This window comes from Ammospiza nelsoni, chromosome Z, assembly GCF_027579445.1.
Source record: "Ammospiza nelsoni isolate bAmmNel1 chromosome Z, bAmmNel1.pri, whole genome shotgun sequence".
NCBI classification, from domain to species: Eukaryota; Metazoa; Chordata; class Aves; order Passeriformes; family Passerellidae; genus Ammospiza; species Ammospiza nelsoni.
In genome coordinates this window covers 70694009-70708995 of record NC_080669.1, presented here as the reverse complement: position 1 = coordinate 70708995, position 14987 = coordinate 70694009, and the positions used below count along the sequence as shown (strand labels likewise).

Here is a 14987-nt window from a genome sequence, read left to right as displayed (position 1 = left end):
TTGCAAGAGTCACTGATCCCAAATGCTTGACAATCAGACTATAAAAATTCCTACCAAGATTCTTTTTCCTGCACTTTATTATCACTTGACTTTTGAAACACACAACTCTTCCATGTTTTACTGGTGGTACTTGGTATTTAAAGCCATGCAAGGCTGTTCCCTTTCCAGATACTTTCAACGATGAAGTGATAAGCATAGTGGAGATAAATAGCTTCTGTTTGTGTTGTGTGTAAACCAGTTGTCCACATAAGGGATAAGTATGTGACTCTATTATGCTACAACCCAGTGAGAAATTCCATGAAATTGACACCAGCTTTTCAAACTGATTGTTGAGAAGTCCTTTAAGCATACACACCTTTGCATGGAGACAGGAATATTGCTATTACCTGTGTGACTCTCTTGCTTATAGTCTGTTTTAAGAGCATTAATGATTGTATTGCTATTCTTGTCTCAAATTCAGTCCTCCTAAAGTCCTATCACGTATCATTTACCTTGAAAGGAAGTCTTATTTGAAACGAAAAGTGAACTCAAGACAGAACTGAATATTTCAAATAATAAGCTTTTTAAACTGCTGTTAAGTGCTAGAAGAGTCTAGAAACTATGTTTTCACTGATGTACCATGCATCCTTTTCCCTGCATTATATCTCACACTTTTGTTTAAACTGGTGCTCCTTTTGAGTCAGAGGTTGTCTTCATATCTTTCCACAAGAAACTGAGAGCTTGCAGCAATTTTAAGGAGAAAAATAACAATATTAGGTGAATAGAAAGATTATTATCAAGTTTAAATTATCCAAATTCTATTATGCTTATAAATTTATATGCAGTTGACAAACAATGCAGGGTTGAGCTCTATCCCAAAATTTGAAGAGTAACAATACTTGATCAGATCATAAGATGATTTTGTTTGTTGGAGTGAGACTCCTACATTCAAATACCATAGCAGTAAACCAGGAAGAAGTGACCTGGCGTAGGATTTACAACCAACATCAAATGAACTAACTTTTTCTCTTTCTTTTTTTTTTCTTTTTTTCTTTTTTTCTTTTTTTTTTTTTTTTTTCATGTAACACAGCACAGATTTCAGTATCATGTGAGATTCTACAGTGTTGTGGTACAGAAATACTTACCCAAGACTTAGGAACAGTGAATGAGTTACAGTTGTATAATGTCATGTTTCACAGGTCCTTCCTGTTTTTCCTTGCAATTCTTTACCTGAATATCTTTTTTTTCTTTTCCTCTCTGTTTTTCTATCCAGTAAGTATATGCAGAATGTATTATAAGGTAAATGAAAAAACAGTAACCAAGTATTACAAACTCACTTTGTAGACTAAAAATTGTTATAAAAAGGATTCGATTTCAATATGGAGTAATAGAATCACAAACACTTTTATAACTACACAAAACACTATTTTTTCTCTTTTTATTACTATAAACTTTTTATAATTCCTTGTTAAAAATATATGATGTAACATAATTTTAGAAGATTTTCTAGTCTTGAGGGGTTTTCTTGTCATATACAATGACAGCTTAAAATATTTTAAGCTAACAGTTACAGGTAGACACACCTTCTTGGAAGAGTTCCTTGCTGTTGAGGAAAGTACACCAAGTGTACTTGACTTTATACTGTACTGAGTTTTATTGCAGTGATAGCCTCTTATGAACCAAGTTTCCACCCTCTGGATATATTAAAAGCATGCATATATTCCAAAGATGCCAATAGATGTATGCCTTTTACATAGACTCTTATGGAAAAGGACTAGAATTACTTTTAGGTGTTTTCAAATGCAGCTGCAAAGTGCTGGCACAGTTATAGGCATAGAAACTCTCACAGAGACAAATGGAGAGTAGGTAAAGACTATAAAATTATAGTTCTTTAGAGATGTTGCCTCTCATACTCAGTGTGTACAGAAGTATTCACTAGTCATATGCAGTTACCAAGGTATTTTTTCATATTATTCTCTTCTTTGCTACTTTGAATGCCGTAGGACCATGCTTAAAGATAGGTTGCCCCTGCCAGACCATGTGGCTAGGACAGGTTAAGCACCATGTAATAGAGTTATCTATATGGTTCTTATCAAACATATTGCACAAATGAATTTCCTTTGAATTTGTTTTTCAAATGATTTCATAACATACTAAGATTTTGATATCAGAAACTTCCCCATAGATATGATTTATAAGCCTATTAAATTACTTATCTCCTCTAAATAATGTGTCTACTTCATGTTCCACCTGTTTTGTTGTCTTTTGATAAATAGTAATTCATCTGCTGATGTTCTGTCTCTTCTTGTTGATAAACTTCTATTCTCAGCAAAACTTAAAACTGAAACAACAAAAGAAAGCCCATCCTATCTCCTGCCAGTTCTTAAAACACAAAAGCCTGCTCTCCTTCAGAAACTCACTCAGGTTATCAAGATATGCACCCGATAATCACAGGGCACAATGTGACATCTTCTCTTCTGGGTACATACAGATGCATAGGCTGTGTAGAATATAGAATAGATTTTTGTTAAAATCTTTTCATTTCTAGGGACACATTCACAGAAATCAATATGTCTTGAAGAACTGTAGCAGAAGGTAAAAGTTATTCAATCACTTTGGAAAACTCATGTCATGAAATATGAAATACAAAGAAATGCAGAGGCTTGAGAGAGGGTATGTGAGCTTGTTCTCTGCTAAGAGAAATCCCATTTTTTACTTTATTCATTAATTTCCCAGTTGGTAAAACTATGGGAAGATTGATGATTCAGCCTTAATAATAACTGTACAAAATTGACATCTCCTTCAGAAAGCAAGTTGCTCAGAGCAAGTTGCTTCTATGAAACTGTTACAGTGTGTCTAGATTTTTTCCTTTAATAAATGCCTGTTTTTTCTGAAAACTTTGCACCAATGCCTGTGGGAGGTATTACAGTGCGTTGCAATGATTTTTATAATTTATCTTTGCTTTTCATCAAGGTGTCTGTGGCTAATTTCATGTTGATTAAACTAGACAAATACCAGAAACTTTATCATTGTCTTCAAATAAACCTCATTGATTCAGCTTATTTAGAAGTTGTTGTAACTCTTGGCCATAGAAATACTGCATGGACTTTTCTTGCAAAGTTGAATCAGCATTTTTGCAGATCAACGGCTGTGTTATACTCAATGAAAGATTTAAAAATTTCTCCTTCCCCCCACCCTAACAATCAGAATGACTGCTAATATGCTCTAATGGCAGCTTCATGGTGCTATCAAACACTACATCTTTTTATTGTGATTGATGATCTTATGTTGCTCAGGAATTTGGACATAATTTTTTTCTTGAAATTTTCTCACCTTGTGGTGATCATGTACTCTTTTTTCTTGGGGTAAATGCAACAGTTCTCTGACAGTCAATCCATAGTGCTGAAAAACATGCCTCGGATCTTGGAGGTAATCTACACTTAAACATCTTAGCTCCTGTCAGCAACTTTCCTTTGAATTAGTTCAAATGGCGTTCACACATACAAAGCTTTCTTAACACATTTTCAGTTGAAGAGTCTGCTGTAAGCAAGACAAGCGTTCAAATCGCTACCACAGTATCCATTTAGAAGAAGTTAGAGAGATGTCAGGGCTTGTTGTGCTTGATATCTGTAGTGACAGGACAGTGAAATTTATCTGGAAGGACAGTCTTCCAGAGGATGAGAAACAAGGATAGCACAATTCAGGTGAGTTTCATTGTATTGACAGAAGTCCACTCCTGTGACAGCACTTTTTTTTCCTGCCCGAGCTCCTGGATGCTTTGTTGCCGTTTATGCTCTTTGCGGTGCCACTTTTATGCAGGGCATAAAGTACCAGGATATGAAAGACATGAGCATGTATTAATCCCTTTTCACTCTCTCTGTTTCCTGGCCTTCCTTCTGGTCCTTGCCACAGCTCTGACCAGTATTTTCCAAATGGGACATCTGCATCTTATATATCTCTGGGTGCATGTCATCATCTAGTATTCAGACTTCTTAATTCCACCTGGAAAATCCCCACTTGAATTTGCACATATAGGCAATGCAGTGTCAGGGCTGTTCCTGCTGCAGTTTCCTCTCTTTGTCACAGTTCATTGTCACAACACTTATGCAATTTCCATGCTTTTCCCAACACTGATAATTTTCATAATCTAAATGAATAGACAGTCAATAGGTGAGGGGGCAACAGAGATGGAAGTTACACAAACATTTTATTTATGGGGTTTCAACTTCTAGCCAATGACAGACAGAAGAAATTATTTAACAAGATGTGCACTAATGAAGAATATTATATAAAAGGGGGGGAAAAGTTCTGTTTAGACTTCAATAGTCAAGAAACCCAGCCCCTGGTAAGTTTATTCGTTTAAGGATCCAACATTATAAATGCTTTCACGTGTCTTATTCAATTTTTAGAAGCTTCCATATTGTTTCACTTGCTCCCTAATGGTTTTCAGCATCTTTTGGTGCTGTTAGCTCCTTTTCTGTTAAAAATCTTCTGTGTTAACTTGCATATGCTTACATGTTGTGTGAATTTTCATCAAGTGTGAAACCTATCCTTCCTGCACACATTTGCTTATATTCTACCCAGATGAGATGCAGCTGTTTTTTTAGATCACATTTCATGTATCTTGAGGCTTCAGAGCTGTGCTCTGTGCTTTTTTGTGATTTTTTTGATCATCTGATCCTCTCCTTCTCCCACCTTTGTGCAAATCTGTGTTAGAAATTAAGTACAATACTGGTGAATTAGAACACAATAATTCCATGTTCTTAGATAAAATGTTATGTAAGCAACTTCTCTGCCCCTCAGAGGGGCAGTGACTGAAATTCTCTTAAGAGATTAAGTTTGGACATCACAGGTCATGCAGCTTCATGGAGGTTTCCCTGCTGTAGACTGCTGTCTTCAAACAATTGTTCTCCAGTCTGCATGGGTTTTGCCTGAGCTTCTGCTAGGTAGAAGTGACATCCTACCTCTGCTGCATTGCTCCTGCAAAGAACTACTTCTTCAGGAAGACAAGCACAGAGTAGAATCACTTTAGATTGACATTGCCTTGAAAGAAATAAGGTTTAGAATAAACACATTTTTGTGTGTTTTTTACATTCTTACAAAAATCATCTGTCTAAAGTAATTATTGGATAGAAACATCCTAACACTAAGTAGAAGGCTGTATGTCTAGTTGGTATTGCACATTATAGTTTGTACATCCACTTAGATTACATACAAAATTACATATGTGCAGCATGTAATTATCTATACATAAGATGTAACAATTTAAAACTGAAAACATCTAATTGGCTGGTGATGGCTGGGCCAAATTTGTGATCACATCAGGATTTTCTGATTAATTACTGCTTAATTTCATGTGATTTATTGCATAAAGAGTAAATGAAAGATTAAACATTTTAGCATGAGCAAAACTGAATTCTCTTGTGTCACATAATTCCACTGTGACTTCAGGCAACCTAATAAAACCCTCCATACCTCTATATAGTCTCTGAAATGTGCATAAGCAGGCTGTATATAAGATTTAGTTCCTTCATGTTTGTAAAGCACTTTGAGATTCTTGGAGGGAAAGTCCTCTGTAAATCCATATAGAATGAAAGAATTGCAGTTGTGCAGTTTCAAACCCCTCTGCATGTTTTTCTAGTTTAAAAGTGTCTTTTTGATTGGAGCAATATAGAGAATACTGTCTAAATTCACGAGTGACTTCAAGTTCAGAATGTCTAACATCATGTATCTTCCTTTGCTTGCAATTAAAGAAGAAAATACCCTTCACATATATATGACTCATTCAAGTATACGAAACATGCTCTGATTTCTGAAGTTGTGTTCTAATTTCACACATTCAATTTCTTCCAGATTACTACAGACCTGAGGCAGCGTTGCACAGATAGCCATACTGGAACCTCAGCCTCTGCACCTATGGCTGCAGGCATCATTGCCCTGGCACTGGAAGCAAAGTAAGATCTGAGATATATTCTGAAACAAAAATTAAGCATGCAGGAAGATATTTCTTGTTCATCCAGCACCTTTTTGCAGACTTCACACAGTGCTTTGGAAACTTTCTTGTGACAATACACTGTGACCTCCTAAGGGGAGGAAAGATCTCCATGCTTACTTCACATGAAGGAAGGCTGGCACTGTGCAGATACTGACAGAGTACTCAGTGTTGAAGTAACATGAAACACTGTTGAGCACAGGTGGTTTCCATTAAATTATGTATAGCATCCTCTCAATATCTTACAGTTCAGTCAGAAAGCTGCCTAGGTCTACTGTACCCTGCAGGGTACTGTAGGTCACCTCCTCCATTCACCAGGCTCTTCTTAGCAATGTCTCTTCTTGAACACTGAAAGAGGTTTGGGAGGTGTAGGTTAACCTGAATATAAGTAAATGTAGTATGTAAAATAAAATTGTGATTTCTGCATGCTGACACAAGTCTGTTTTTTAACACAGATCAAGTTTGTCAGCTCTAAAAATCACTAATAGTGTAGCTCCATAGTCCTTGTACCTTTAGCTCAAAAAATTTCCAGTCTTAAAAGCATTTTTTTAGTTGCATGATTTGGCTCTTTATGCTTAATATGTATCCACGATGTGCTTCATGGAGCAGCAGAAATGTGGGTGATCTTTAGGTAAATCTGTATTTTAGAACCTTTTGCATTACTTTGTACTCTGTTGGATAAAACCTGCAGGTCTAAGATGGAATGCTTCACCCCAAATCCTATTCAATCTTTTTAAGTTCTAGGAGATTGATTCTATTAAATTCTGAAGAAAACTAGTTTCCTGTGGGGTCAGCCATTTTCTTTGAAGGAAGTAAGAAATTTGCACACAATAGTAGATTCAAATTGTGTGTAGTTTGTAACACTAGAATTATGTTTTCATCTTTCATGTTGCTTTCTTTGAAGACGGCTTGACCCAATATTTGGCACAGAATACTTTTTGCCATTGAGTTATAAGCATAAGAATTTTGTAAATAAAGACCTGACATAATCATAAGTAGTGTGGCACGTGTAGCATTATAATTGTGTGTTCTTAACGCAGTTATCAGAGACAAAGGTATTTAGGGAAGTTAATATAGTGTTATTGTGGGAAGTTTTTAACTTTTAAATCTCCTCTTAACCCCGGTTTTAAAATCCTTAAGTTCATTTCAAACAATCTGCAAATGCAGATAAGACTCTGTCTGTGTACATTCCAACTTGCTGTAAGTTTTTCTCACTATTCTCGCTTAATGAACTGAAATTGGTAATTGATTAATTCTGTTTTGTTGTGGTTGAAAGATTCAGAAAAGTTATATCTTACAAGACCTGCAACAAAGCAGATTGTGACATCTTAAAACAGACTGAGAAGCCTACCCTTTTCTCTCAGTGACTCTACCAGGGGGAAATCCATATTAGTGTATATGGACTAGCATTTTTTTCCAAAACTAATAGTAGCTATAATAGACATAAAGACAAAACTGTGGTAAAGCTTTATGTGTGGTGATGGAAACAAAATGTGCCAGTGACTAAATATCCTAGAAACACTTTTGTATTTGTAGTACTCCATTGCATGGTACTAAAAAGGGTTTCAGAGTGAAAATGTGTTGACTTTGCCTCCTTTTAGAATCTGTTCCATTTCATTAAATGGAAGGTTCTGTTTCTAGATCTTAGCCTTTGTATTAGGAATTATATTAATAATACCAATATCATAGGAATTATATAATACCATATAATATGGGTAATATAATTATAATAATACCATAAATATGGGTTTTTATTCATTTCAGTTTCATTCATTAACTTTTCTCTCTTATGTGCTCTTAAAATCTGCCACTGCTGCTAACCACAGCCACTAAATAAAACAGAAAAAAAAAAAGTAGTTAAAAAGCAGAGAGAAACTAGGGAGAAAAATAGTTCTCATGCTATGGCTTCCTGTAGAATGGTTTTCTTCACCAGTTTGGAGACATCTTTGGTGTTGTGACATTATAGATCATGAAATACAGCCTTTAGTATTATAGGGAGATCATATTGTGATCTATTAAGTTTTAATGTCTTGGGTTCTTATGTATGGAATCTGTTTAATTTATTTCATGCAGTTTCTGGATTTCTTATTCATGTGATTTGAAATTTCAGGTTGTATTTTTCACCAGTGATGCCTCTCAGTTTAGGTGACCCTAGGTAAATATTAGGAAGTTTTGAAGACATTGAAGTATTTTCTACAGTACTTTTAAAATGTGATATAAAGGACACATGATATTGTGTCTCAGTTAACTGCCTATTGGAACTATTTTATTTCAAACAGAGTTTGCATTTTCATAAATTCTTCATTAGATTCTGTATTAGTGCCTCTGCTAATGGCAGTGTTTATGTGAGATTTTTTAAAAGACAAGTTGGAGAAGGGTTTTGCAAGGTAAACTATATTCTTTGTACAGCAAGCTGCTTAAAAATTAGAGCACTTAGTCCTAAACACTTCTTGACTATGTTTGTAATAAGGTATTGTTTCATTCCACTTTGTGCTGGAAAACACAGCACTTTATACCATGGGTGGGTTTTGAGTCTGTGGAAGTCATAGAACTTGCCCAGTGGGTGAGTTCTATTCCTGGGAGACCATCACGAGTTGAGCAGAGCACTAATATTGCCTGGGTGTGAGTTGGAACAGCCAAGAGGTTGCTTCAGCTCACACACAAAAGTATGTTCAACCAAACAAAGAAAAAGCAAGACATATGTCTTGCTCACACTTTCTTTGACAAGCCCCTATGGTAGGATTGGCAAATAGCTGATGCAGGATCTCTTATCTGCCTACTGATTTGAACCCTCCACTTAGCCATTTCTTCCAACAGGGATTGCTTATGAAATCCTGGTAACAAGTTGTTTGAGGGTGTTGTTATGCATAACATGGTCACATTTTTATTATTTTCATCTAGTATTTGAGTATCAAAGTGGCACATTTTTCCTCAGGTATCAGAGAATTGTAACTGAGTTTCGGACTGCTTGTTTGGAATCCCTGAGGTTGCAGTGCATGGTTGCAAATACACAACAACTATCACACAGACATATCTTAATTTTCATGTTCTGCAGTTTTCTTTTATGATATTTAGGGAGTAAATTGCTTTTCACATGTACGCAGTAGATGTTTCCTAGTACCTTAATCAGATCCTGTGAATAAATGCTTGTGTGTTGCACTTAATCATTACATAATGTCAAAATCTTCTAATTGTAAATGAGAAAATAAGTAAAAACAATTTAGTGCACAGAGACAGCAATTTTCTTACTAAAAAGAATATATTTTCATTGCATAGTACCATCTGTTGTTGGTAGCAGAGATACCTTTCTCATTGATAAAAAGGTTGGATTTGGGATTTGAGGAAATCAGAGTCAGGAGAGACAATGGCCCTGAATGGCCCTGTATTTGTTCCAGAGACCATTGTGCCATGTTCCTTGAAGAAGCCAAATTTAAATAAAAACGCTTATGTTGCTGACAGAAGAATACATTATACATCCCCAACTGAATTGTGTGTTCCTGTCTGTAAGCCAATGCATATTTTCCAGCATGTGGTGTACAATAAACTAGTTTCATTAGTAAGAAGCAGCAACTGAAATGGAAGTATTAGTCTCCTACCTTTCTACCATGTGGTATACTCAGTGGTAGAGCCTTGGAGAGAGTCTCAGTCTGTTTTAAGATGTCACAATCTGCTTTGTTGCAGGTCTTGTAAGATATAACTTTTCTGAATCTTTCAACCACAACAAAACAGAATTAATCAATTACCTCCATTATTCTCTTCACTTGAGTGATATGGAATCTTAGAATTATTTCATTTGGAAGGGACCTTAAGGATCATCTCATTCCAGCCCCCTGCCATCAGCTGAAACACTTTTCACTAGACCAGGTTGCTCAGAGCCCCATCCAGCCTGGCCCTGGAACAATTCCAAGGAGAGGGGTGCCCTCCACTTCTCTAGGCACCCTGTGCCAGCGCTTTACCACCTTGCCAGCCAAGATGTAATCTAAACCCACTATCTGAAAGAATGTATCTTCTCCTCAAAGGAGAGGTGCTTCATCCCTCTAATAATTTTCCTGGCCCTCTTCTGGACTTGCTCCAAAAGATCAATGTCATTCCTGCATTTGCTGTTTTTTGCATGAACCAAGGCTAGAACAAGGTAGTTCTGGGAAGAACAAAAAAATTTTAGTGAATTTGGATAATAGACAGAGAAGTGATAATGTACCACATTCTTCTAGAAGACAGTACCACCAAGTGTAATCACTGAGATAAAAGGAAAATGGAGTTCACATTGTAAGGGGTCAGCAGTGTCAGAGTTACTTTGGATTTCTGGCAGCTGAACAGATATTTGCATACTTCCCAGACTGATTGATTTTCTTACAGAAAGGAGAAAAGCAGTGCACCAATCTAGCAAGGTACAACTTTGGATACAGAGAACATATTTCTGTGTTATCAAAGTTATGAGGGCTTTGTCATAAATATAGTCAGAGGTTAAAAGTGATGAGACAGCTGAGGTAAATTGAGGAAGTGCTGTCAAGTGTCCTCTATAGCTAGAATTCGAGTGCAGGAGGAGAGGTTATCATTTACTGCTTTAGCTAGGTCTTTGCTTCATTGATTGACTGACTGTTGTGGAAGGCCATGCTAGAATGTGTGAGTTAAAAATCTCCTTCTGAATTTTTGCATTTTTTGAGTAGTTTGCTCATAATATTGAAGTATTTGAAAAACATAACCATTAATAAATGCTCACTTTAGATCTTGAGGTTTAACTACCTATGCCAATTGCGGAATTTCAGTTACTATATTGACGTTGATTTGGGTGTACTTTAGCTCCTGTTCCTGTGTTCAGTTACATAAAAATTTGCCAAAGAATAGCCATTCAGGCTGAAAGTTTCCATTTAACTTGCATTTAAAAGGTTTTAAGAAAATTCAATTTAGACATTTCTTAAACTCCAACAAGGTTAAAAACAAGTAATGTCTGATTGTGATGATTTTTAACTTCTTCATTGAGTTTTTCTGTGTCTGTGCTTTGGAGCAACAGCTAGAAGTAAAAGTAGTGGATAGCTGTTGTTCTGGTGCCAGCACAATGCCTTTAATTTGTATAAGCTTTTCAGAAATCTCAGTTGGCATTTTCTCAGTTGAGACTTTTAAGCTCTATCCCCTGTAGTTTCTTGGCTCTCCAAGTGTTTTCCAGCATCAGCTTTTATAGGCTAGTCTCTCAAGTTACTCTTGAGATGCTTCTGGCTGTTCACCTTGAGAGCAGGGATCCCAGCTGTTCTTCCTGTCAGTTCCTTGTGGGAGTAAAATGACGAAGGTGGAAGAGGGGCAGTTTGACTGAATTGCAGTGTCTCTGTAGTGAGTCTTTTGGAAAGCGGAAGACAGGTCAAAAGGCCTGTGTACTATAGCTAATGCTAACCATAGCTTCCTTTATTAACCTAAGACAATGTTAGCCTTCTCCATCTTCACAGTCAAGCTGATTCTAAGAGTGGCTATTAACCTAAGGTTTTGTTGCTGCTCTTTCCATGTTGTTATTAAGCAGACAGTGAGCATTGTCTTTTGGACAGTCTTATTTTACTGTTCCTTTGGAGATGACACAACAAAATATGTCATTCAGATGCCTTTCTCTCAGGGGTTTTCTCCTCCCAATTTCATCATTATCAGCTTGCAAATAAGGCCATTGTTTGTTAGGTTTTTGGCACTTAAGATTTTTTATCTCTGTGTGCACTGCAGATTTGACACAGGTACACTAGAACACCGTTGCTGGTGGATGTATAGCTGCCTACCCCACTGTTCATCTAAAGGAATACATCATGCCCTATCACAGCTTGTCTGCATTTTATCCTAAAAACCAGTATAAAGATAATGCAAAAGATGGATTTTTTTTCCCCTTTACAATAAGAGTGGTAAAACATGGAAACACACTGCCACAGAGGTGGTAGGTGTCCCATGCCTGGCAACACTCAAAGTCAGTTCAGACAGGGTTCTGAGCAACTTGGTCTGGTTGAACATGTCCCTGCTGATTGCTGGGTACTTGGGCTAAATGCATTTTAAAGGTCCCTTCCAGCCCAAACCATTGTGTGATTCTGTGGCTGCAGATTCTATGGCAAAGCTTTTCAGTGCTGCCTCATGAGGAGATCAGGATGCATTGCGGAAATTGTGGACATGTGGCATGAATATAAACTGAATGTTGTGAAAGAGATCTACAAATTGATTAAAATGATGTTGTACAGGACATTGTAGAAGCACAAACCCTTAATGTGCCTTACTTCTGCCATGAATTTTTTTAATCTTTATGTCAGTAATTTTTACTGGCCCAACTGGATAAACAATTACTGTCATTCTACTCCAGAAGTCTAGTGTGAGAAACTGCATCATAAGTAAAAGAGCTACCTATAGGCATAGTACTGTTTTTTTAAAAATGCTCAGGGAGAGAAGGCATCTGTTCTAATTAAATACAACAGAATATCTAAATATGTTAAGAATCTGGTTTAAGAACCAAAGTTTCCCTGGTTTTGAATGACTGCATAGTCCTGGGCAGTGTAGGCAGCCAATTCTGGGTCTTATAAATTTCATTCTGGTCTCTTTTCAGCTGAGGGGAATTATGGAAGGGTGTGCAATAGGGACAGATAATGATGCTCTGAGAATGCTACTTAGTGCCTGGTGTTCTGCACCACAATGCTTTTTTCCTCTTCATTGTTTACTGGCTCAGTTTATTATTCCCTCTACTACACTGCATTTTTAAAGAGAATACTATTCATCTTCTTGCAGGTAATAGAAAAACTGGAAAATTGGAAGGAGAAAGAAAAGATAGCTGAATGTTGGCACCTTTAGATCGCCTTCTAAGAAAATAAATTCTCCCTGTTGTAGATATAGAGGAAACAGGAAAACTGCAGTCTCTGAAGATTTGCCCTAGTCCTAGAAGATAAATGTGTATTAATGTCACAGTGAGGATAGAACCAGCATCTTTTTCACCTTGCAGGTGGAGAGGTTATTAGGAATCCCTTAAAGGAATACTTATTTGTGTAATGAGGCCCTTGCTTTGCAACTCACCAGCCATCCAACTGTTTGGAATTCTTGAAGAATACTCATAAACTCTCAGTGAATTCCAAGACTGGGATAGTAGACAAATTAATAGCAACAGAAACACATGGAATAGCTTCAATAGGAACTGAAAGTCTAGAGGAATTTCCAGTTTGAGCAGCAGTTACTGAGATTTGGTAGAGATTTTCAGCAAGCCAAAAGTTTGATTTCTTCTCCTTTGCACTCATTAGGATACAGTAGTTGATGGTCGTAAAAATTGCCTCTGTGTGAAATGTACTCATTCATCTTCCCTTAAGTTTCATATAACAGAATATTATCATATATTGTTACAGTCTGCTTATGGCAAACCTCCCAGTTGTATGAATAATATCATACAGCTTTTCTGTAAAATTGGAACATGTATTTTGAGTGAAGCAAAGGAAAGTAGAGATGATAAATGAAAGTTGTTTTGCTTTGGATACTTTTCAGCTTACATGACCTTGTATCCTTACATCCTGGTAAAATGTCTGATGTGTGACTTTGTTTTATCCCTATTTCATAGTCCATTTCTGACCTGGAGAGACGTACAGCACATTATTGTCAGGACTTCACGTGCAGGACATCTGAATGCTAATGACTGGAAAACCAATGCAGCTGGTTATAAGGGTGAGAGCTTTCTTTCTTCTTTGCTATCACAAGCAAACTAATATTTGATAATTTTGTTTGACACTATGCTGTGCATAGTTTGGAGACCTTTCAGCCTTGATCTGAAGGGGCCTCTCTTCTCTCATACAAGGAAAACCTTTTAGAATGACTAATGCACAAAACTGTTGAGTGTGAAATGCATTGGCCCGATCTTCTTAGTTCCTTTCAGTTCCATATCATACACACTGCTGCCAGAAAACTAAGCAAATTTTTGGTGTTTTTCTTTTTATATCTAGTATTCTGATAAAGTAGTATAGAGTTGAAGATGTAGCAGTTCTGGATTCCAGCCATGTTCTCACTCAGAATTATTGTCAGTTTCAATTTCAAATGATGAAACAGTATTTTCAAATTTCATTTTTATATGATAAATCTTACATTATTTATATGTGAGAATTCTGTCAGATTTTGGATAAAATTGAATTTTGAGCTGTCATGACTATTCCTGAGACATGTAATCATTTTTCAGTGACCTGTCGCGTAGATTTCTAAAATTTTGTACTGTCTCTAAAATTTGATAAAAGCTACATCCTAAAACATTTTTTCACTTTTGTAATGCAAGCAGAAGTAAATACTTGTGCCCTTAAATAGGATATATATTTTTAGGATGGGTTAAAATGGAACCTTGAATCTGTACATTTTATTTCAGCACAGTTTTTCTTCTGATTCCCATTCACTACATTCTTTCTGCTTTCACTTTGTATTGCATCCTAAACAAAACCCTGGAATGGCTTATTTCTGGTTCTCTTTTCATAAGAATTCCACCCAATACTGACATACCTCTTATAAGATGAGAGTTGATCTGTTTGTGCTTGAATCTCCTGAGATAAAATGTAATATAAAAGAGTTATCAAATCTTTGCCCTGGTTTAACTTTAAAACTGAAGCCTGTATTTAATCTATTTTGGATCAAAGCACTGCTACTGTAGAGCATCTTTAATATATAATTCTGACCTATGCCATTGTTGCAATGGCATAGAAACCAAACCAAAAAAAAAACCCTTTTTATTTTTGGACCTAAATCAGTCTCTAACTACAGAGAATGTGTTTAGAAATAGATATTTGATCAGGACCTCCTAATCATATGAAGGTTCTGATGTTCAAGAGCCTGGTTTTATCACATTTACAATTGTATGCCACACAAAAAACATAAATAGATACTTCCTTAATTGCAATAACATTACAGTATTTGTTATTGCAAAACATCTCCCAGGATTTAAAAGTTTTATCAGGAGATGGTGACTCTATCATCAGTTTATTGGGGGTATATGAGGGTTAAATACTACTTTTCAAGTAACATAAAGCAGAGCTAATTTTTTTCATAT

At 36.3% G+C, this 14987-nt stretch overlaps 1 protein-coding gene across 2 annotated transcripts in view; it reads left to right on the top strand.

Annotated features, from left to right (window-relative positions):
• The window catches only part of PCSK5 (proprotein convertase subtilisin/kexin type 5), a 226290-nt gene that overhangs the window by 115677 nt on the left and 95626 nt on the right, over positions 1–14987 (top strand). For both annotated transcript variants that reach the window (XM_059491816.1, XM_059491817.1), the window contains exons 9-10: positions 5833–5933; positions 13524–13627. In XM_059491816.1, the coding sequence (XP_059347799.1) occupies positions 5833–5933; positions 13524–13627 (205 nt within the window). The remainder of the gene's footprint in view (positions 1–5832; positions 5934–13523; positions 13628–14987) is intronic.